At 47.4% G+C, this 22020-nt stretch overlaps 1 protein-coding gene across 1 annotated transcript; it reads right to left on the bottom strand.

The window, feature by feature from the left end:
• Positions 1-639: 639 nt before the first annotated feature.
• On the bottom strand, positions 640-21449 carry atp8b3 (ATPase phospholipid transporting 8B3; the record flags this gene model as incomplete). Its single annotated transcript, XM_083671547.1, has 26 exons — positions 640-855; positions 1832-1962; positions 2626-2764; positions 2965-3189; positions 3550-3633; positions 3995-4218; positions 4403-4589; positions 4794-4917; positions 5039-5096; positions 5857-5968; positions 6426-6590; positions 6930-7042; positions 7389-7577; positions 7858-8014; positions 8218-8249; positions 8615-8778; positions 9191-9384; positions 9589-9677; positions 10212-10370; positions 10663-10754; positions 11104-11174; positions 11631-11703; positions 11975-12036; positions 12601-12699; positions 12938-13058; positions 21361-21449. The coding sequence occupies 26 exons, from the start codon at positions 21447-21449 to the stop codon at positions 640-642; spliced, it is 3369 nt and encodes a 1122-aa protein (XP_083527673.1).
• Positions 21450-22020: the final 571 nt, after the last annotated feature.

The raw sequence follows: 22020 nt of genomic DNA, 5'->3' as shown, positions 1-22020 counted from the left end.
TACAGAAAATAAAAACTTAAAAGGATAATATGGGTAAATTGCGTGTTTTGAAATAAATTAACAAATAAAACAATTGTAAAACATCTGTGCTGTTTTTTACTGTTCATTCAAAATCTCCAGAAATCGAAATCGAGGCGAAACGCCAAGAAACACCTCAAAACAACACACAACATACGTGTTACATTACAAATAGTACATAATAATGATTACCTAACTGTCCAGGAGGCAATTTGTTAAAAGGTAAGATGCGCTTATAAAAATGATCTCATATGTATTCAATCTGCAAAAGAAATAAAGACTCATACCCCTGTTTGTATTCAATATTATTTATGTGGAAAAAATCCATATAAAAGATTACAAAGAAGGACAAGCATAAACTGCTTAGGATTGGCTGAACTACTCAATTATTGAGGTATACGTATATGTACATACTCTCTCCCTAATCCATGATTGTTTGAATCCTAGCCTTGAAATCTTGCATGAAGATGAGTGTTGCTATACTATCAAAGACAGGACCAACACACGTCCTGATTTGGTGCTAGCCGAAGTCATGATAGGACACATACATTATCAATCATGCTTCTACCTGTTTGGATGGGCCATTTTCACAGACATTCCATGACGTTTCTTCAGTCTCCACTACTGTATGTGAGTTTGGCCATCTGTGTTCAGGGTGACATTGCTTGAAGTTACCCTCCTATCCATGGGGGGCGCTGTGCTGCGGAGGCTAGCCCCAGAGGTGATGAGCCTGCCGATTCCTCGGCCCTGGGACATGGCGTAGGAGGAGCGGCGATGGGAGTCTCCTCTCCTGAATTGTGACTGCAGCTCCACGGGCCCAGGCTTGATGCTGTGGACCTGGGGGATATCAGAGAACACAAAGAGACCTATTCCATTGTACTCTGACGCGTTGATGTAATGTAAACATGTAACACACATGTACACTCACTGAACACTTTATTAGGAACACCTGTACACCTTCTCATGGTGGAGGGGTTAGAACACCTGTACACCTTCTCATGGTGGAGGTGGTGGAACACCTGTACACCTTCTCATGGTGGAGGTGGTGTAATGGTGTGGGGAATGTTTTCTTGGCACACTTTGGGCCCGGTAATACCAATCAATCATCGCTTGAATGCCACAGCCTATTTGAGTATTGTTGCTGACCATGTGCATCCCTTCATGGCCACAATTTACCAATCTTCTTATGGCTACTTCCAGCATGATAATGCACCATGTCACAAAGCAAAAGTCGTCTCAAACTGGTTTCATGAACATGACAATGAGTTCAGTGTTCTTCAGTGGCCTTCCCAGTCACCGGATCTGAATCCAATAGAACACCTTTAAGATGTGGTAGAATGGGAGATTGACAGCTTGAAATTGCACCTGAAAAATCTTTGAAGAATTGCGTGATGCAATTATGTCATAATGGACCAGAATCTCAAAGGACTGTTTCCAACATCTTGTGGAATCAATGCAAATTGAGGAATTGAGGCTGTTTTGAGAGCAAAGGGAGGCCCTACCCAGTATTAGTATAGTGTTCCTAATAAAGGGAGGCCCTACCCAGTATTAGTATAGTGTTCCTAATAAAGGGAGGCCCTACCCAGTATTAGTATAGTGTTCCTAATAAAGGGAGGCCCTACCCAGTATTAGTATAGTGTTCCTAATAAAGTGTTAAGTGAGTGTGTACGTGTCTCACATGTATATGCACTCACACACTCAGGCACTCTCTCTCTTTCTCATACGCACGCACGCACACAAGCATGCACCCATGAACGAACACAGGCACACACACACACACACACACAAACACATACGTCTATGGTGGTCTCACCCTGTGTTTGTCTGGGTTAGTGAGGATGGTGTTGAGGGTATGGAAGGTCAGTGAGGGCAGCGCAGCAGTCAGGGTGGTCAGCAGAGCTGTGAGCCACACCAGGGGGCTGGAGAAGGCCGTCATAGACACACCTGTCCAGAGACCACCACAACCGCCTCAGTATTATTACAGTCAGAGATAACATTTGCTATCTAAAATGTGTGTGTGTGTGCACATCAATCAATCAAATGCTTTATTTGCCACACAATCAGATTGTTAGGAATGTGTTATTTATCACAACCCCCTCCCCACAGGGAGACCAGAGCACAGAGTCAACTGTAGTTCGGCACCCCTGGAGCAATTAGGGGTTAACTGCCTTGCTCAAGGGCACAACGGCAGTGCTGGCACCTCAGATATGATGCCAGCAACCCTCCAGTCACCAGCTCACATTCGGCCCCCTCCTGGGGTGGGGATCGAACCAGCGACCTTGGTGGCCGGCCTCTCTAACCTCTAGGTGACCTGCCGCCCAAAGGATGTACTGCAATACCAGGTGGATGCGTGGACGGAGCAAGCCCCTATTCCATCTCCCTGTTGCAAAAATCTATTTAATACATCGCCCACTATAGGGGACATATCAGATATTAAACTGATAAGAACATACACTACACATGATCTTAGCCGTGTGTGTGTCTGTGTGTGTGTGTGTGTGCGTGTGTGTGTGCGTGTGTGTGTGCGTGTGTGTGTGTGTGTGTGTGTGTGTGTGTGTGTGTGTGCGTGCGTGTGTGTGTGTGTGTGAGTGTGTGTGCTGTGTTTACCAGGAAAGTAGTAGTCTTTCGGTGATTTCTCATGTAGACGAGGACTGTGAGTGATCAGGGTTGTCAGGAAGAACACCCCAACACTGCAACACACAGCTGCCACACTGAGCTTAGTCCAGTACCTGGTCAGGAGAACGATCTGAGAGACACAAACAACAACGTCAACAACAACAACAACAACAACAACAACATGGAACATTTATAATTGGTTTTTCATAACTCACTTTTGGCCTCTTTGTCCTACCCTATGTGGAACGTTCTCTCTTTATTTGCTATAGAAATTTACCATACAGCCTGCCTACAAACTGTGCGCTTCCATTCCGTGACCTTTGACCTCACCTCAATGTTGGCAACCAACATGGCCGCCATGCCCACTGTGACAGCCATGGTCTGGTAGTCGATGGCTGAGTTGTAGAAGACCCCGCAGGGGATGAAGAAGAGGACGAGAGATGTGTAGATGGAGTAGAGGAGAGTGGCTGACACCACAGCAGGGTTGAACAGCGCCCCCCTCTGTCCAACCATGTAGAGCTCCGGCCAGATCAGACTGCTCTCTGCACTCACATCCTAGCAGCGAGGCATACAGAATAGACAGGGAGGGACACAGAGGGGTTAAGTATTACATTTACATTTTCATTTATGGCATTTCGCAGATGCCTTTATCCAAAGCGACTTACAACAAATACACTTGTTTTAGCAAGTGAATCATCTATCCATCAGTCATCGTAATAGTATGGTGTATCATAGTATGGTGTATCAACCAACAGTCTAAGAGAGGGCTATCTGGGGTTGGTGACTGAAGAAGTGATGTCAATGGGGGATGCTGAGGGGAGAGGGCAGAAACACTATTGAAATGAGATTAGTCTTGAAAAAGATGTCTCTTGATCTTTCATTTAATCTTTAATCTTAATCTTAATCAGACTCTACCTGTTCAAAAAAGGCCAGGCAATTGACTGGCATGGCTGTGTAGAGGGCAGTGTACATGGCGATGAACCAATTCTCATACAGAGACTGGAGGAGAGGAAGAACACAGAAGAAGACCATCAGCAACGCATCAAGTGACGGTGAAAAAAAAAACAATTTCAGTGGTTGCAGTTCAGTGTTTTCTGACAACTATTACAAAAACAACTATGGAGGACGATCAGGTTCTTTTATTACTGTATAATTGTAATAAATTTTAATATGTTTTTTAGGGCATTTCTGCTTTATTCGGGATAGAGACAGTAGAGATTGACAGGAAGGATGGGTGAGAGAGAGGAGGGATGAGATGCACGATAGGTCGAGGGTCGGAATCGAACCAGGAACCTTGCGATTACGTGGTAAGCGCATTGGTGTGCTACGTCACTAAGCGCCCCTACATCGAACTTCTTACCTGGGCGCTGAAGCCATTGAAGAAGCCAAACCAGATGTGTACCAGGGCGAAGCCGCAGGTTTTATACAGGAAAAAGCGCAGGAAGACAGCAATGCGTCGGTACGACCAGCGTCCATGCACCAACAGGAGTCTCTGTAGGAAGCTGAACTGGGCCAGGGCGAAGTCGGCATTCTGTACCGCCTGACCACCCTCAACACCGGTCAGACCCACCCCAATATGAGCCGCTACAGGGAGAGAGAGAGAGAGAGAGAGAGAGAGAGAGAGAGAGAGAGAATAAAGAAAGAATGAAAGAAAGTGCCTAATTTAACCTGTCATTAAGCAGACATCACCCCCCCCCCACACACACCCCCCCCCCCCCCCCCCCCCCCACCACCACCTTTCCACCCCTCACAGTGATGTCATACTCACTCTTGATCATGTTCACGTCGTTGGCGCCGTCTCCTATCGCCATGGTGATGGAGGTGGTGTGTTTCCTGATGAGCTGTACGACGTCAGCCTTCTGGCTGGGTGTCACCCGGCAACACAGCACCGACTGACACAGCTCTGCCAGAGCCATGAACCTGGACCCATACTCTGGCCTGCTGTCAAACTCTGCCTGAGCAACCAAACCAGCAACAACAAAGTCATATATACAATAGGGTTAGGGTTAGGGTTAGGGTTAGGGATAGTATATATGTATATATATACACTCACTGAAAGGGAGGCCCTACCCAGTATTAGTATAGTGAGTGTATATACTCTCTCTATGTTACTACCAACAATACAAGTGTACTGAATTTCTAAATAAAAGTATGTTTACCAGGTCAGGGCCAGTGAGAACCAGAGCTGATTTCTCCGTAGCCATGACGCTGTCCACACACCACAGCTCCGTCTCTTTACCCTTGGAGAAGCCGATCTCTGGATCAGGAGACTGGAGGAGCTGCCTACAGTAGGAACAATATGGTTCATATAAATGCATATACGTGTGTGTGTGTGTGTGTGTGTGTGTGTATGTGCATGTGTGCATTCCTCTTCCTGTCTGCGTGTGTGTGTGGGGGGTCTAACCTCAATTCCTCGCCTTCCAGTAGCCTTGTATCAGGGTCAAGTAGTCTGCAGGAGTACCCTATATTCACAGCTGTCTCTGTAGAGAGAGGCAGACAGACAGACAGACAGACAGACAGACTGTCACGCCCTCCACTTCCACCTAGCCTGTGCCAGTCTCTTTCTCCCCTGTCTGTCTGTGTGTGTGTGTGTGTGTGTGTGTGTGTGTGTGGCCGTGGCTCCAGGCTCCAGCTATCCTGTTCACGTCATCATCTCCACCTGCCCGATCTACACACCTGCGGTTCATCAACTCATCACCTGGCTGTATTTAAACCCCGACTTCCCATCCAGATCGTTTGTTGTCTTTTCACGTTAGTCTCGCTCTCGGGCGCTTAGAAGCGCTTAGTTCTCTGTAGATTCTCTGTGTCTAAGTATTTGTCTGACCGCGCTCTCTCTGTGCTACAGGACCACTTCCCGGTTTCTGCCTGCCTATCCTACCTGTCTACCTGTCCTGCCTACCTGCCCAGTCTGCCTGTCTACCTGCCCTGCCTACCTGCCCTGCCTACCTGCCTGCCTGCCTGCCTGTCCTACCTGCCCTGCCTGCCCTACCCTGCTTGCCATTCCACCCTGCTACTCCATTTTCTCCTATTCCCTCATTAAAACCTGATTCTTTTATATACGTGTCTTGTCTCTCTGCCCTGCGCTTGGGTTTCTTAGCTCTGACCGTAACACGGACAGGCAGGCAGAGAGGCAGGCAGACAGGCAGACAGACAGACAGACAGACAGGCAGACAGTTTCTTTCTCTCCCCTCACTGTAGAGAGCAGGACTGTAGCTGCAGTACCTTTCTTGTCCCCAGTGAGCACCCATACTTTGAGGCCAGCCTGTCTGAGCATGGCGATGGTCTCTGGGACCCCCTCCTGGAGCTGGTCCTCAATGGCCGTCACCCCCAGCATCTACACCACAGGGACCAGGTAACACTGAAGGTTTACAACTACATTGATGTATATCAAGTAGTATATCAAGCATTTAATTTGGTCTTCACTTTGCATTGTATACAGGTAGGCAACTGTCTCACCCCATCCGCCATCAATGGAGAGAACAGCACCTGGATGCCACTCACTATAATATACGCCATTTACCTGACACTTTTATTAAAAGCGGCTTACATTTTTCAGTACATATGGTCCCAGCGGGAATCAAACCCACAACCTTAGCATTGTTAACGCCACGCTCCACCAACTGAGCCACAGAGGACCACCTCATTATACCGCATATCATTCAGATCAGAGAGCTTAGCACGCACTGCAAGTGGAGGTTGAAGATAACACTGACTTTGGCTTATTTATAAGTAATTTAGTTGCATAGCAATGACTTAATGAATGTAAAGGTGTGATGTCACCATGAGGTAACCTTCAGTTCTCTCTCCATGCTGTCATGCAGCTCCTCTAGCAGGTCGTCACGGTTACTGGTTGGCATGGCAGCGTGGGCCAGGGCTTTACTCCACTCCTGCCACAGGTCCTCAGGTACAGAGCGCACGGCCACACACAGGGTCCTCAGACAGGACCGGGCAAACATCTGCCACACGACAGGGACATACAGGTAGACTGCATGAGATTCCATACATGAGTTAGTCCTGCTTATTATGGACGTAGTTGGTAGGCATCAACGTTTTGGGCAATTGTGTGCATGTATTTGTGTGAATACAGTATGTGTGTGTACTCATGATGTGTATGTGTGTGTATATGTGCGTGTGTGTGTGGGTGTGCGTGTGTGTGTGTGTGCGCGTGCGTGCGTATGTGCGTGTGCGTGTGCCTGCGTATGCGTGTGCGTGTGCGTGCGTATGCGTGTGCGTGTGTGTGTGTGTGTGTGTGTGTGTGTGTGCGTGCGTATGTATGCGTATGTATGCTGTCTTACCTCAAGGGCTCTCTCAGTGCTCTCTTGATGAGGACTGTCTTTTTGTAGTCTCTCCAAGATCACTATATCAGCACCCTTACAGTACAGCTTCAGCCCCCCATCTGGCTCCCTCACTGCAGGGACAGTCCATCAGACAGTCCATCAGACAGTCCATCAGACAGTCCATCAGACAGTCCATCAGAAGAGCACAAATCACAGTGTATTGGTCATATGCACAGGATACAGGATGTAACTTTGCAGGCTTCCTCTCAGTAGTGCAAATATCAGGACGTAACAATAAAAACACAATAACAACACAATATGAACATTAACACGTCAGGAGAATACAGTACACAGAGAGGAGGGGATGAGGAACAGAGAGAGGATGGATGTACTGTATGAAGTGAGGGAATGTGTGGTGGAGGCACCAGGATGGGGGAGATAGGGGGAGATAGGGGGAGGGGATTCAGCCAGTCTCACCCAGCACGGACATGCGCCTTCTCTGGCTGGTGAAGTCCAGTAGGGCGAGGAGCTGGTACTGACGCGTGACGCCCAGCTCACTCACGGTCAGAGAGTCCCTGGTTCTGGAGAGGAAGACCCAGCCCAGCTCCCTCGCTGCCCCCACCAGAGCCTCCTCATCTGGGGACGCAGCCTGGTACACTGGGACCCCTGGGTCAGACACCACGCACAACATACAGTACAGTCACCACTTAGCAGACTGATATGTCTTTATGATGGCAGGACTGATGAAATAACGTAGTGTTTTCCCCTCATTGTTGTGACAGTTCTCATTATCAAGCATGCTCAGTCACTGTGATATTGTCTGACGCACACGCAGACACACGCAGGCACGCACACACACACACACACACATACACACACACACACACACACACACACACACACACACACACCCACACACACACACACACACACACACACTACTCACCCTTTCCCCACTCCGTCATGACAGTGTGGCACAGTGCCAGGGCGGTAAAGAACTGGCGGCCCTCAGGGAACTGCTGCCCCCTCAGCCTGTCCACCAGGCGGGCGTCAGAGAACAACAGACCCCCGCAGGAGAACGGGTTCCAGCTCAGGTCCAGCGGCTGCAGAGGGGACAGGGGGAGGAGCGGAAGAGGGGAGGCAGAGAGGAAGAGAAGGGGATGCAAAGAGGGGGAGGTGGAGAGGGGGGGGGGGATACAGATTCAAAGCGAGACACTCAGTAATGAGGTGAGCATCTACAAAGGGAGAACATTGATTATGGTGAGGATGTTCCAACGGTGTGTTCTATCCAACCCTGGATCATTACCTCTGTTTTCTCCGCACTGACAGTTGCATCTCCTATAAAAACACAACGAAAATGAACTAAAAGACTTTTAGTGATAGGGGTGAACATTGCAATGACAGGTAGTGTGTCTGTCCTAACACGAGGAGACAGTGGACAGATGGGGTAGTGTGATTCTAACCGGGGTTCGTATTACACACCCACACAAGTGGGCTGCCCCGACGTTTAATATTTAATGTTATGGGAGTGTCCGCTTTAATATTTCAAGGCTTATGTTCGTGCCCTGATTCGGTATGGGGAGTGGCCAGCACCTCCAGACATCACGGTAACTCAAACCCCCTGATCCTGACCCTCTCCGAGGACGGATGGACCTGGGGTCAGCGGTCGGGCGCGTAGGCGCTGGATCCTATATCAGCCGTACCATAGATGTCCCCGGCGACGCAGCACTGGCGGAACATCAGGCGGTTCTGGGTGAGGGTGCCGGTCTTGTCGCTCAGCAGGTGACCCACCTGACCCAGCTCCTCGTTGAGGGAGGTGTTCCGGGCCTGGGCCTTGGTCTCGCCCGAGCGGATCTCCATGTCCCAGCTGATATAGAGGCTGTGCACCACGTGGATCATCTCAAACCTGCGCGCGCACACACACACACACGCATGCACGCACGCACGCACGCACGCACGCACGCACGCACGCACGCACGCACACACGCACACACACACACACACACACACACATTGTAGACATGCACAAACCTATTCTGCCTTAGACTGCTCTAGAACTACACTTTATAACACTTTATAACACTTTGTGCTTTGTAACACTTTGTATCTCCTATGTACAGTGAGTTATTCCTACGCCTGTGTCGTAACACTCTAGTTACACTAGTAATTGTTGTTACATAGTCGTCTTGGCTGTTATGTAGTTACATAGTAATAATGGTGTTATCATTACACAATTGGCCTATGTGCTGATCGTAGCACTGTAGCACTGTAGCACTCACGCGATGTACAGGGACATGGGCATAGCTGGGCTGAGCAGGATCACGTAGCTCCAGAAGGTCAGGAAAGCGGTGTAGGCAGGTGAGGCGTTCACCACTAACACAGACAGCACCTCGTTGTGGGGAGACACGCTCCCCTCAAACACCCCCGACCCTACAGCCAGCAGCAGAGCAGCCAGGAGCAGGAACAGCACTATCTGAGACACACACACACACACACACACACACACACATATGAATGCATGTACTCATGTACCCACGCATGCACACACACACACAAACGCACACAGATGCGCGCACACACACACACACACACACACACACACACACACACACACACACACACACACACACACACACACACACACACACACACACACACCAAAATCCCAGTCACTCACCCCAATGACAACTCTGTTGAGGAACTTCTCAATCTGAGTCATCTTCTCTCTCAGTTGACCACAGTTCCTCAGGATCTTACTGTCTGAACCTGACAGACACAAAGACAATAATTCCATAATTTCTTATCATACAGCAGGTTTATTGCACTGGGCCTTGCTGTATGCAGAGAGAGCCTCTAGAGGTGGAGGCTGGTGGAGGTAGAAATCGGAGGATGGGCTCATTGTAATGCATGGAATGGGATGAGAAATGCCACAAACACGCGTTCCTCATTCCATTCCATGCATTACAATGAGCCCGTCCTCCGATTTCTACCTCCACCAGCCTCCACTGGAGTCTATGTGAGTGCCTGTGGTCGGGAGGGGGATCAGTGCTGAGTGGGGACACACCAATAGAGGTCTCTAATTGATAGCCCTATTAGAATACTGTCTAGATAATGCTTCCTTCCTCCGCTCCATTTAGCAAGGGCTCCACTACAGCTAAAGCTTTCACCAATCAAGTCAGATCCCATCAATGACTACTTCAAGTAATGGAGGGTGAGAGAGTGTATTGGTAATGCTTTACAAAGTATAAATGTTGGGGCAGGCGGTGTGTACATAATAATAATGCACTTCTGAGTCAGTACCGGTGAAGATGGCCATGCCGTAGGCCATGTCTGTGTTGCGCAGCACGGTTCCTCTGAGCAGGATGTGTTCACTGTCCAGAGGGTGGCGCTCTCCTCTCCACTGGAGCTGCCCTCTGAAGGAGTACAGACGACTGTTGGGCTCCTCACACAGTACGACACCTGGGGGGGAGAGAGAGAGAGAGGGAGGGAGGGAGAGAGAGAGAGAGAGAGAGAGAGAGGGAGGGAGGGAGAGAGAGAGGGAGGGAGAGAGAGGGAGGGAGAGAGAGAGAGAGAGGGAGAGAGAGACAGAGAGAGAGGGAGGGGGGAGACAACATTTCTCTATTTCACTATTTGCATCTGTGTTCTGCCTTTGTCATTACAACCTTTGCATGACATATATTTTGCATTTTGCCCTCATTAAGGTTAAGCGGCAGCTGAGAATTCATGCAATGAGTATGAGGCTCGAGCCTACCATCGAAGGCAGCGAGGGTCTGTTCCGTGGGGTCAGAGGTCAGCTCTGTGTGGGTGACAGCCAAGGCCTGGCGGTACTTCAAGTTGCTCTCTCTGGCAACAGAGGGACAGCGGTGAGGCCTCAGAACCTCACAAGCTCATACTAAACAAACAGACAAGGTGAGAGAGAGAGAGAGAGAGAGAGAGAGAGAGAGAGACAGAGAGAGAGAGAGAGACAGAGAGAGAGGGAGAGAGAGAGAGAGAGACAGAGAGATGGAGAGAGGGAGAGAGAGAGAGAGAGAGACAGAGAGAGAGAGAGGCAGAGAGAGAGAGAGACAGAGACAGAGGGAGAGACAGAGAGAGAGAGAGAGAGACAGAGAGAGAGAGAGATGGAGAAAGAGAGGGAGAGAGAAAGAGAGGAGGGGGATCATAAAAGAGGCAAAAGGAGACGTGCAGGTCTTACCCATCGATATCGGCTGTCTCCACATAGCACAGGCTGTGTGGCTCCGAACTGCAGAGGAGGAGAAGGTCCGCCTACGACGGCAGCAGAGGGAGAGAGAGGATAACGAAGGAGAGGACAGAGAGAGAGGGAGAAGGGGATAACGAAGGAGAGGACAGAGAGAGAGAGAGAAGGGGATAATGAAGGAGAGGACAGAGGGAGAAGGGGGTATAAGGATTGAAAGAGTGGGAGACCATCAATGACACAAACACTCTGAGCTCACAGTCTGTCTGACTCCATGAACACCTGACTGGTTGATTGTGCTGAGCTAGAGCGCTAGCTACCCCATGGCTACCCTACCCTATGGCTACCCTACCCCATGGCTACCCTACCCCATGGCTACCCTACCCTATAGCTACCCTACCCCATGGCTACCCTACCCTATAGCTACCCTACCCCATGGCTACCCTACCCCATGGCTACCCTACCCTATGGCTACCCTTCCCCTGGACTGGACTGGAGAAAAACGGAGCAGTAGCATACAAGCTCACCGGGATGATCTGGTCTTTGCGAATCCGCAACACATCTCCCACACAAACATCCTTCCACTGGGCTGGGCTGAAGCTGAGAGGACAGAAGAGAGAGGACAGAAGAGAGAGGAGAGAGGAGGGAGGAGAGAGGAGGGAGGACAGAGGAGAGGGGAGAGGGGACAGAGGGGAGAGGGGAGGGAGGAGAGGAGGGGTTGTGGTTATAGAGCAACAGGAAGCACAATCCTATAACTTCAGATACACGCAAGTAACTGAAATATCCTCCCTGATCGAGCACTGACATCAGTAGATTTACATAGATATGTGATGCAGCCCTGGTAGGACTAGGCTAGTGCCTTTGTGTTCACCTCTGAGAGAGAAGGATATCACAGGGTCGACTGTTAATCTGGGAGTCACTGCGTCTCCGGGCCTAGGAGAGATGGAGGGAGAGAGAAAGATGGAGAGAAAGAGAGGGGGGGTGGGAGAGAGAGGGAGAGAGAAAGAGAGAGAGGGGGAGAGGAGAGAGAGAGAGATGGAGAGGGAGAGAGAGAGAGGAGGGGAGGTCATGAAAGAGGCAAAGAGAGAGACAGGCAGAAGGAAAATGGGGGGGATGAAAGAGGGATAGAGAGAGTACAAAGAGAGTGGGGGAGTCATGAACGGGTGTGCGAGCAAGTGAGAGAACACCATTATGGGGTGCCACAAGAGGAGAGATTTACACCCTTCAGTAAATGATTAGTCAATAGAGGGTCATGCAAGCGTTTCACCAAAGCTGACAACGACTATAACTCAGCGATGCACTTAACCAGAGAATTCACCATGCAAAACATCCTCTGTGCCTTCAGGAGGCCCATCCTAATGATGACTGGGAGGATGAATGCAACTGGGAAGACCGGTTTGTCAATGAGGATAGGACAAGGAGTCAATGAAGACAATGAGCAAATAAAGGGGGGGGGGGGGGGGGAGGTGTGATTGGTAGGTGAGTGAGTGATCTCACCAGGTCATTGGCAAGGTCTTTGAGCCCCCGCACTGACAATACTACCATCAGGGGGATGGTCGTGGTGTACCAGGGGATGGACGAGATGGCAGGGACACACTGAAAACACACACAAGGGGAAACACAGTACACATACAGTATACACACTCACGCACGCATGCATGCACGCATGCACACAGACACACACGCACGCACTCACCCACCCACCCACGCATACACGCAAGCACACACAATATGAGTGCTCCCAGTAACTGGCACATTCGCCTGAACCACAAATATGTCATGAGTCCGAAAACACACACACACCCGAGAGGGGGGAGGAAACCCACAATCTGACCTGCATCACCACCATCAGGAGGAAGTAGAGGTTGGCTGCACGCTGGAACTGTTCATACAGCGTGAGGGGCAGGAAGGTCAGGGGGGAGTACTTAAAACTGCGCACCACATTGTCCTGGCAACTCAACCCAACCCAGTGGAAAGACACAGAGGGAGACCAAGAGACAGAGAGAGAGAGAGAAAGAGAGAGAGAGAGAGACAGAGAGAGGCCCGGGGGAGGCACGAGTGGCGTCAATTAGTGTACTGGGCGTATTTATAACAACAGTGTTAGGTTGCAAGGCTGTGTGGGATGGGTGACTCACGGCGTATCGGCCCCAGCGGAAACACACAAAGGACCTCCTCTGTTGATGTCGGTGGAAGTGGCGACTGTTCGCTCTCGCCTCCCATGTGACACCTGTCATTGCCATGGAGTAAGGATTAAAACAATCCCACAGTCGTAGTGACATGATCCCTCATGTTGTGCGCGTGTGTGTGTGTGTGTGTGCGTGTGTGTGCGTGTGTGTGCGTGTGTGTGTGTGTGTGTGTGTGTGTGTGTGTGTGTGTGTGTGTGTGTGTGTGTGCGCGTGTGTGTGTGTGTGTGTGTGTGTGTGTGTCATGTGCATGTGTTCGTTAAACTGTACTGTGAAACTATAGTTATTCACCCATCTCACAGGGGGAATGGCGTTTCCCCAATTCCCCCATCCGGAGCCTAGAGATTGCAGAAACAACTCTAATAGCTTCTGCTGAGGAAACCGGACCCCATGAAGCACCTCATCATTATCGAACTAGGTCAAAGGTCATGCACATGGCGCTGTATTTGACACTTGGACATGTTTTCCTTCGTTACATGTGAATAGGAATGGATCCAAAAACTAGAGTGGCACGTTTTACATCATATCTCTCAACGTGAATGAATGAAAACAAGCTGCAGGAAGAAAAACTGTAGGATGTTGATCAGAAACAGGTTGAAGGGGTGTGAAAGAGAAAGGCAGATGAAAAGAAAGGGGAGGAAGGCAGAGAGAGACTGACCTGTTTCAGGCTTGGTAGTATTCCCTTTGGGCATGATGCTAACAACGGACTGCAATGGAAGAGTGACACAGACAGAAAACACCACACAGACATCTTGTTTTAAACAAAGACTTGCCTTCCAGTCTTATAACTCATTAAACTGTTGCCAAGCTTCCCATACAGAACACAGAATAGACAGAGTTCCTCAAATCATTAGTTCCTCAAATCATTGACCTCGACAATAATCTCGACAGGGACAGACAGGATCAGGTGTTACTACAGCCAGTCTCAGATGAGGTGCAATGAATGTTGAATCAACACAGTGTCATTGTCAAACATTGAAGGAGTTTAATTAGCATAGAAGTAAGAAAAAGCACCTACTGAGGATAAGTATCAGCTTCAGTTGAGCAGCATCTTTTGAGTGGTCATGGTGAAACAAACATGTCAGAGCAAAAACCAGGCCATGAGGTCGAGGGAATTGTCCGTAGACCTCCGAGACAGGATTCTGTTGAGGCGCAGATCTGGGGAAGGGTACAAAAACGTTTCTGCAGTTTTGAAGAACACAGTAGCCTCCATCATTCTTAAATGGAAGAAGTTTGGAACCACCAAGACTCTTCCTAGAGCTGGCCGCCCAGCCAAACTGAGCAATAGGGGGAGAAGGGCCATCATCAGGGAGGTGACCAAGAACCCAATGGTCACTCTGACAGAGCTCCAGAGTTCCTCTGTGGAGATGGGAGAACCTTCCAGAAGGACAACCATCTCTGCAGCACTCCACCAAACAGGCCTTTATGGTAGACTGGCCAGACGGAAGCCACTCCTCAGTAAAAAGCACATGACAGCCCGCTTGGAGTTTGCCAAAAGGCACCTAAAGGACTCTCAGACCATGAGAAACAAGATTCTCTGGTCTGATGAAACCAAGATTGAACTCCTTGGCCTGAATGCCAAGCCTGGCCAATACCATCCCTACGGTGAAGCATGGTGGTGACAGCATCATGCTGTGGGGATGTTTTTCAGCGGCAGGGACTGGGAGACTAGTCAGGATTGGGGTATAGACGAACGGAGCAAAGTACAGACAGATCCTTGATGAAAGCCTGCTCCAGAGCACTCAGGACCTCAGGTTCACCTTCCAACAGGACAACGAACCTAAGCACACAACCAAGACAACGCAGGAGTGGCTTCGGGACAAGTCTCTGAATGTCCTTGAGTGGCCCAGCCAGAGCCCGGACTTGAACCCAATCAAACATCTCTGGAGAGACCTGCAAATAGTTGTGCACCGACGCTCCCCATCCAACCTAACAGAGCTTGAGAGGATCTGCAGAGAAGAATGGGAGAAACTCCCCAAATACAGGTGTGCCAAGCTTGTAGCGTCATACCCAAGAAGACTTGAGGCTTAAGGGTCTGAATACTTATGTAAATGTGATATTTCAGTTTTTTATTTTCTAAAAATTAGCAAACATTTCTAAAAACCTGTTTTGGCTTTGTCATTATGGGGTATTGTGTGTAGACTGTAATTTAATCCATCCAAAAAACTAATTTAATCCATTTTAGAATAAGGCTGTAACATAACAAAATGTGGAAAAAGTGAAGAGGTCTGAATACTTTCCGAATGCACTGTATAATATCACTCCACTTGCATGTGTCATTAACAGAAAATAGTCCAAGATACAAACACACATACCAACCCAGTTGAACAAAGATAGGCCTGAGTGAGGGTCTTCACCTCTTCAGCTGTCTGTGACTCTTGATGATGCCATCCTTCTTACACAGAAGTGAGATAACAAGTATCTGATGACGGCAAACATTTCCCAAAAGAGCAAAACAACCTACGCTAACAAACGCAGATAAAACATTTCAGGGGCAACACCTTTTCCCCTATGCAGCACAAACTTGGATAAAAAAGATATACAGTCGGTAACAGGATATATACAGGAACAACACACTCCTTCTTCTATCGCCCGATGTTTAAAATCGTCCGTACAGAATGACTCAAACACAAACACCTCTGTAGACGATTGTTTACCTGCTGAGTCTCCCAGGTGTGTCCTTCAGTGCCGTGTGTGCGTCATATAACACGCGTGGCCAGGTGACATACCTGTAGCACGCACCATAGAACGCAGACTGCAAACCACTGTTTCATAACCCACAGTCATTCATACCTCTCCCCTGCTTACTGGGGTTTACTCCCTTGTTTCTTCCCTCGCTCCGCCTCTCTCCATCCCCAGTCACCTCTCTCTCTCCCTCTCTCTCTCCCTCTCTCTTTCCCTCTCAGGTAGAAGCTTCCGTATCATCATATTCCACCTGCACCTGGCAGAGAGGGCGGGAGAGAGAGAGAGAGAGAGAGAGAGAGAGAGAGAGAGAGAGAGAGAGAGAGAGAGAGAGAGAAACAGAGAAACAGAGAAACAGAGAGAGAGAGAAGGGAGTGGGAGAGAGAGAGAGAGAGAGAGAGAGAGAGAGAGAGAAAGAGAGAGAGAGAGAGAGAGAGAAGGGAGTGGGAGAGAGAGAGAGAGAGAGAGAGAAGAGAGAGAGAGAGAAACAGAGAGAGAGAGAGAGAGAGAAGGGAGTGGGAGGGCAGGGATAGAGGGTGAGGAGGGAGATGAGAGCTGGGAGAAAGGGAGGAGAAACAAGAGAGGGCTCCAAAGAGTTCAAGATTCAAATAGGTCATACTGTACAGTATTGAACACCATGTGACTGTTCTTGACCAGTGTATTCTCTCAGAGACAATAGTGAAACATGTCGAGTGTACTCTATGTCATCAGTGAAGTATAGGATTCAGTTGTCTCGTTATTTCACCATGTTGATGAAGAAAACAAAACAACAACAACAAAAAAAACTAGCCTACTGGCATAACGACTGCCAATGGCCGCTGGTGTGAGCATTGATTATTTTGTCTTATGATGACCGTGGGATAGATGATTCACGAGGGAGATGAGAGCTGGGAGAAAGGGAGGAGAAAACAGAGAGGGCTCCGAAGAGTTTATTCAGAGTAAACAAACACCAGAGTTCCCTCGCTCCCCAGCTCCTTCCCTCCAGTTGTCTACTCAGCATGGGGCTGCTTTGGCTCACGTCAGATAGTTGGTCGAGGGACGAGCGTTGTTTAGGAGTGATGCCAACAGTCGGAAAAGACCATGCATGGGGCCCCCGTGAGACACCTTCACCTGTACAGAGGGCTACTTGTACTGACTCTCCATCAGCCTTTGTCACATTGAGCCCATTCATATGCTAACCAGGCTAACACACTAGCCTCGAGGACTGCTGGGAGTATCTATGACCGGGTATGTGGACAAACTGAAACACTGCAGCCTTGTTTTGGACGGACACACCTGACCTGGCCCATTTTCTTTCATCGCGGCTTTCCCTTTTTTTTTTTGCCTCTCTCTTAATAAAACACACACACTGCTGTATTTTTTTCTCTCTCTCTCTCTCTCTCTCTCTCTCTCTCTCTCTCTCTCTCTCTCTCTCTCTCTCTCTCTCTCTCTCCCTCCCTCTCCCCCTGTCTCTGTGGGGGAGGGCATGTGTCTCTCAGCTCCAGAGAATGAGTGTATCATTAGGCAGGCCTATTAGAGCACTCTTCTGGAGGAGGGCCGAGGGGGCTACGGAGCTCTCCATCCCATTCCTAGGGGTGTCTACTGGCTGGAACATCTTTATCTCCTTCATTTACATTTACATTTACATTTACATTTATGGCATTTAGCAGACGCCTTTATCCAAAGCGATGTACAACAAATACATTTGTTTAAGTAAGTGAGTCATCTATCCAACAGTCATCATAAGACAAAATAATCAATGCTCACACCAGGGGCCATTGGCAGTCGTAATGCCAGTAGGCTAGTTGTTTTTTTTGTTTTTTGTTTTTTTTTCTTCATCAACATGGTGAAATAACGAGACAACTGAATCCTATACTTCACTGATGACATACAGTACGCTCGACATGTCAGCGTACATACTTCACTATTGTCTCTGAGAGAATACACTGGTCAAGAACAGTCACATGGTGTTCAATACTGTACAGTATGACCTATTTGAATGAGTGAGCTAATCTGCGCTACGTTCTCTTCCCTCATGTGTACCTCAACCAGGGGAGGCTGGTGGAAGTAGAAATCACATGTTTCATACCATTCCTAATTCCATTCCATGCGTTACAATGAGCCCGTCCTCCGATTTCTACCTCCACTGGCCTCCCCTGATCTCAACCACTGACACATGCAGAAGGCCAGTATGTAGTCCAGTGGGCTCATATTAAATAGGACATAATGCTCACCACAAAACCAAGGTGGCAACAACCACTGATCTACTTTACAGAATACCAAGGTATTTAGGTCAGTGGCCACAACAATTCTGTGAAATGCACATTCACAGAATTAGAATGAAACCATTACTGCGTCAGTATTCACTGTAGATCATCTTCCTGATGGCAAATGATCACTATTATCGTTCGGAGGTCAAGAATGAACGATAACAATCTTTTCCATAGCCAATTCAATCAAAACGTAAAATGATCAAAAGTTGTCATAAACCAAACCGCTCACGTTCTGCACAGGGTAGGGTTTTGTAGCTCACTTTCATCATCTTTTTTTGTGTGTTAATTGTATCTCTTGAACTTTAGACGCACACTTATTTAATGTAACACAGACGCATTGTTCATGTTGTTAGTGCGCTAACTTGCGCTTTTCTTTCCCTTTTCTCTGTTGCATTGCCACCTGCTGGTCCTCATCATCCATTGCAATTTACCAATCACATTACAATCTATGAGGAAAATCATAACAAATCAGACTGCGTTTGTGTTGCATTACCTTCAAAAGGGCTGATCGTATACATCTGGTTGTGTTATTCATTCGTGGTTGTAAAGTTGTGTTAATTATTTGTGGTCTTAGGTGTTCTTTGTGCCCTTTATAGGTCATCTTCACAAGTTGAAACTTGACCTAAATTACTTCTCACTTGTGTATACAGTGCCTTTGGAAAGCATTCAGACCCCTTCACTTTTTCCACATTTTGTTGTGTTATAGACTCAATTTAAAATGGATTAAATTAAAAGAATTTGCCATCAATCCACACACAATACCCAAGAATGACAAAGCGAAAAACAGGTTTTTAGAAATGTCTGTAAATTTATTAAAATTGAATTACAGAAATACCTCATGTACATAAGTCTTCAAACCCCTTGCTATGACACTTTTAAAATTAGCTAAAGTGCAAAGATATCATCAACAAATCACTCAATAAGTTGAATTGAGTCCATCTTAATGCAATTAATTACAATTCATGTAATTTTGGAATTAATATCTTTGTTTTTATAGGATCTTTGATTTGCATAGGAATCAATTACAGACTGTATGGATCAGGTTATCATTACAAACTGAGCAACAAAGAGGAACAAAACTGCTCAGGAATGCGACCCTGAAGCCTGGGGAGACTTACAAAAATCTACAAAGTAGAATGATGGAGAGGAAAAAGCAGTCGATGGGACAACATCATCTTAGTCACTCTACAAAATTGGTCTATAACCAAGTGGCCAAAAAGAATCCTTTAATGGAAAATAATCTAGCTCATATCCATAATTGTGTTTGCAACAATGAATTCAAGTGATACAGGTTTTACTACAAAGCATTAAGTTTGGTGCAAATCCAGCACATGCAATGCAGTTTCTGCACCACCTCTCATGTGAAGAATCGTGGTAGCTTTACACACTGTATGTGTGTGTGTGTGTGTGTGTGTGTGTGTGTGTGTGTGTGTGTGTGTGTGTGTGTGTGTGTGTGTGCGAGTTTGTGTGTGTGTATGTGTGAGTGCATGCGCGGATGTATATGTGCCTATCAGGGGCAATCAGTCCCATCTATATTTAAACATGGGCTTGCAGCAGAGTGGTTTCTGAGATGCGTTGTGGCATGAGGGGTCGCTGGCCTCCACAAACAACGAAACCTGTCGGCCAGGCTTTTTCCACTACAGTTTAACTGTTGCCCTTTACCTGCCAAACCTCACATCCCTCAACGATTCAACTCCATCTGCATCCTCCACACCAGTGAAAATACCTCAACAGGAGGCCAAAGAAAAGTAGACTTGGCTCACTAGTCACATCTTTTCTTCTTCTTCTTCTCTTCAAACACCTTAATTGCACAGAAAGACTTGCTAACTACAGTATGGTAAACAAACAAAAAATCAGCGACCAACATTCAATCCTTCTGATACCAGTGTCCACTCCATTCAAACACAATATAGTATGAATATCGTATGCTTTGTCATTCTGTATATTCTGGGGTATTGTGTGTGGATTGATGGTAATTTTTTTAATTTAATCAATTTTAAATTGAGTCTACAACACAACAAAATGTGGAAAGGGTCTGAATACTTTCTGAAGGCACTTCATGTATATATACATTGTATTTATCTTATCTCACAGGATCTGAAATGTGCTGTATGCAATTACCCCTCATATGTCAGTGCTGGGGCATGCTGCATTTTCAGTTCTCTTCAAATCTAATTTTAGAGCCCGCTGCTAGGCTTGGATCAGACACTGCCTCTGAATCACACACACTGCAGCTCATCAGTGTGAGGGAGAACTTCCTGTAAACAGTAGTTAGTAGCGTAGCAGAAAGGTGTGGAGAGGGCATCAGATGAGGACTTGGACTGCTGCTGTGTGTCAATAGACAACCGTGGGCCTTTCAACAAGCCTGGGGTGGACATGAAACCATGAGCAGGGTTGAAATAGAATACCGTCTTCTATTTAGTATTGCTCTGTGGGTGCTAATTTGAGCTATGTAATAGTATGGAAAGGAAGAGAACTGAATGTGTGTGTGTGTGTGTGTGTGTGTATGTGTGTGTGTGTGTGTGCCCCCAAATCCCTGCCCGATCACTCTGCTCTTCTACCTTGGCTGGCCACCTGGCACCGCCTCTACATGGATGCAGCAGTCGCGTTATTCGGTCACGGCTTTTCACTGTCCTGGCACCCCGCTGGTGGAACAAGCTTCCCACTGCTGTCAGGACTGCAGAATCACTACCTATCTTCCTACATCTTGACTGTCCCTCCTAAAGACCTCTTCATCCCCACTACCCTCCTGTACAGTTTCTCTACTGTAAATCAAAAAAAAAGAAAAAAAAAAGTAATTCTTCCTTCTTCTAGCATTGTGACTGCCAATGGCCTCTGATCCTAGCATAGATTTGTTTTTCTTATGATGACTGATGTATAGATGATTCACTTACTTAGACAAATGTACTTGTAAGTTGTAAGTCGCTTTGGATAAAGGCGTCTTCTAAATGTTTAAAATGTAATGTAAATGTTGAGTGTGGGACTAGATATGAATTCAGGAGAATCTTTGTGGTCAAGTTCGTTCAGTTCTTAAGAGATACAGGGGGTTGCTTTATGAGTCATTTACATAACATTGATCTTAGAAACGTTAGAAGTCTACAGGCTGGAGATGACTAACTACATAGATTGCCTAGGGTTACATGGCCACCACAATGCTCCCACTCCTCACAGCACAGTCCCCCTCACCCGTGGACACCCCCATATGCACCACAAACTCATACACTGACATAGACGCGTACAGTATCGAACATATCTTACAGGTCCCTCTCTGCTCACTTCAACTGACGTGTTTGCTAGGTACAAGTTAGTTAGGACGGATATTCCAGTATGAGTCAGAACAGTTTTACCTGTTTTAACACTTTGCCCTGGATTTATGAAGTGCCAGACCACTGATCACTTTCTCCGTCAGCACACGCACATAGCAAGCAAACTAACGCACGCTTGCAAGCAAAAACATAGCAAGCTTTCATTGGTTGCCTGCCAACGCGTTTTTTTCTTGTTTTGATTGAGCGCATCTATTTATCTCACAGAGCGCGCGATGCGCCCTCTTCACTCTCACTTCAGCACTCGGCATCGTAACAGCGACAAAGAGGTAGGCCCGCAACTAACTTTCAAACCTCTGCGTATCTGGCAGGCTACCTTATAAAATCTCACTCAAACTCATTAGAAAAAAATATGTTGTAATAAACATAATTTAATCTGTAAAGCACGGAGTTGCAGAAACAGACACGTAAGCACAAAATGACCCCACTTGTTTTACCTTAAGGTCGTTTGTCTTCAACAATTTTTTAAAAGTCAGG

Source organism: Argentina silus, assembly GCF_951799395.1.
Source record: "Argentina silus genome assembly, chromosome: 6".
NCBI classification, from domain to species: Eukaryota; Metazoa; Chordata; class Actinopteri; order Argentiniformes; family Argentinidae; genus Argentina; species Argentina silus.
Note: the sequence above shows the minus strand (reverse complement) of the source record. Positions and strands in the feature narration are given on the sequence as shown.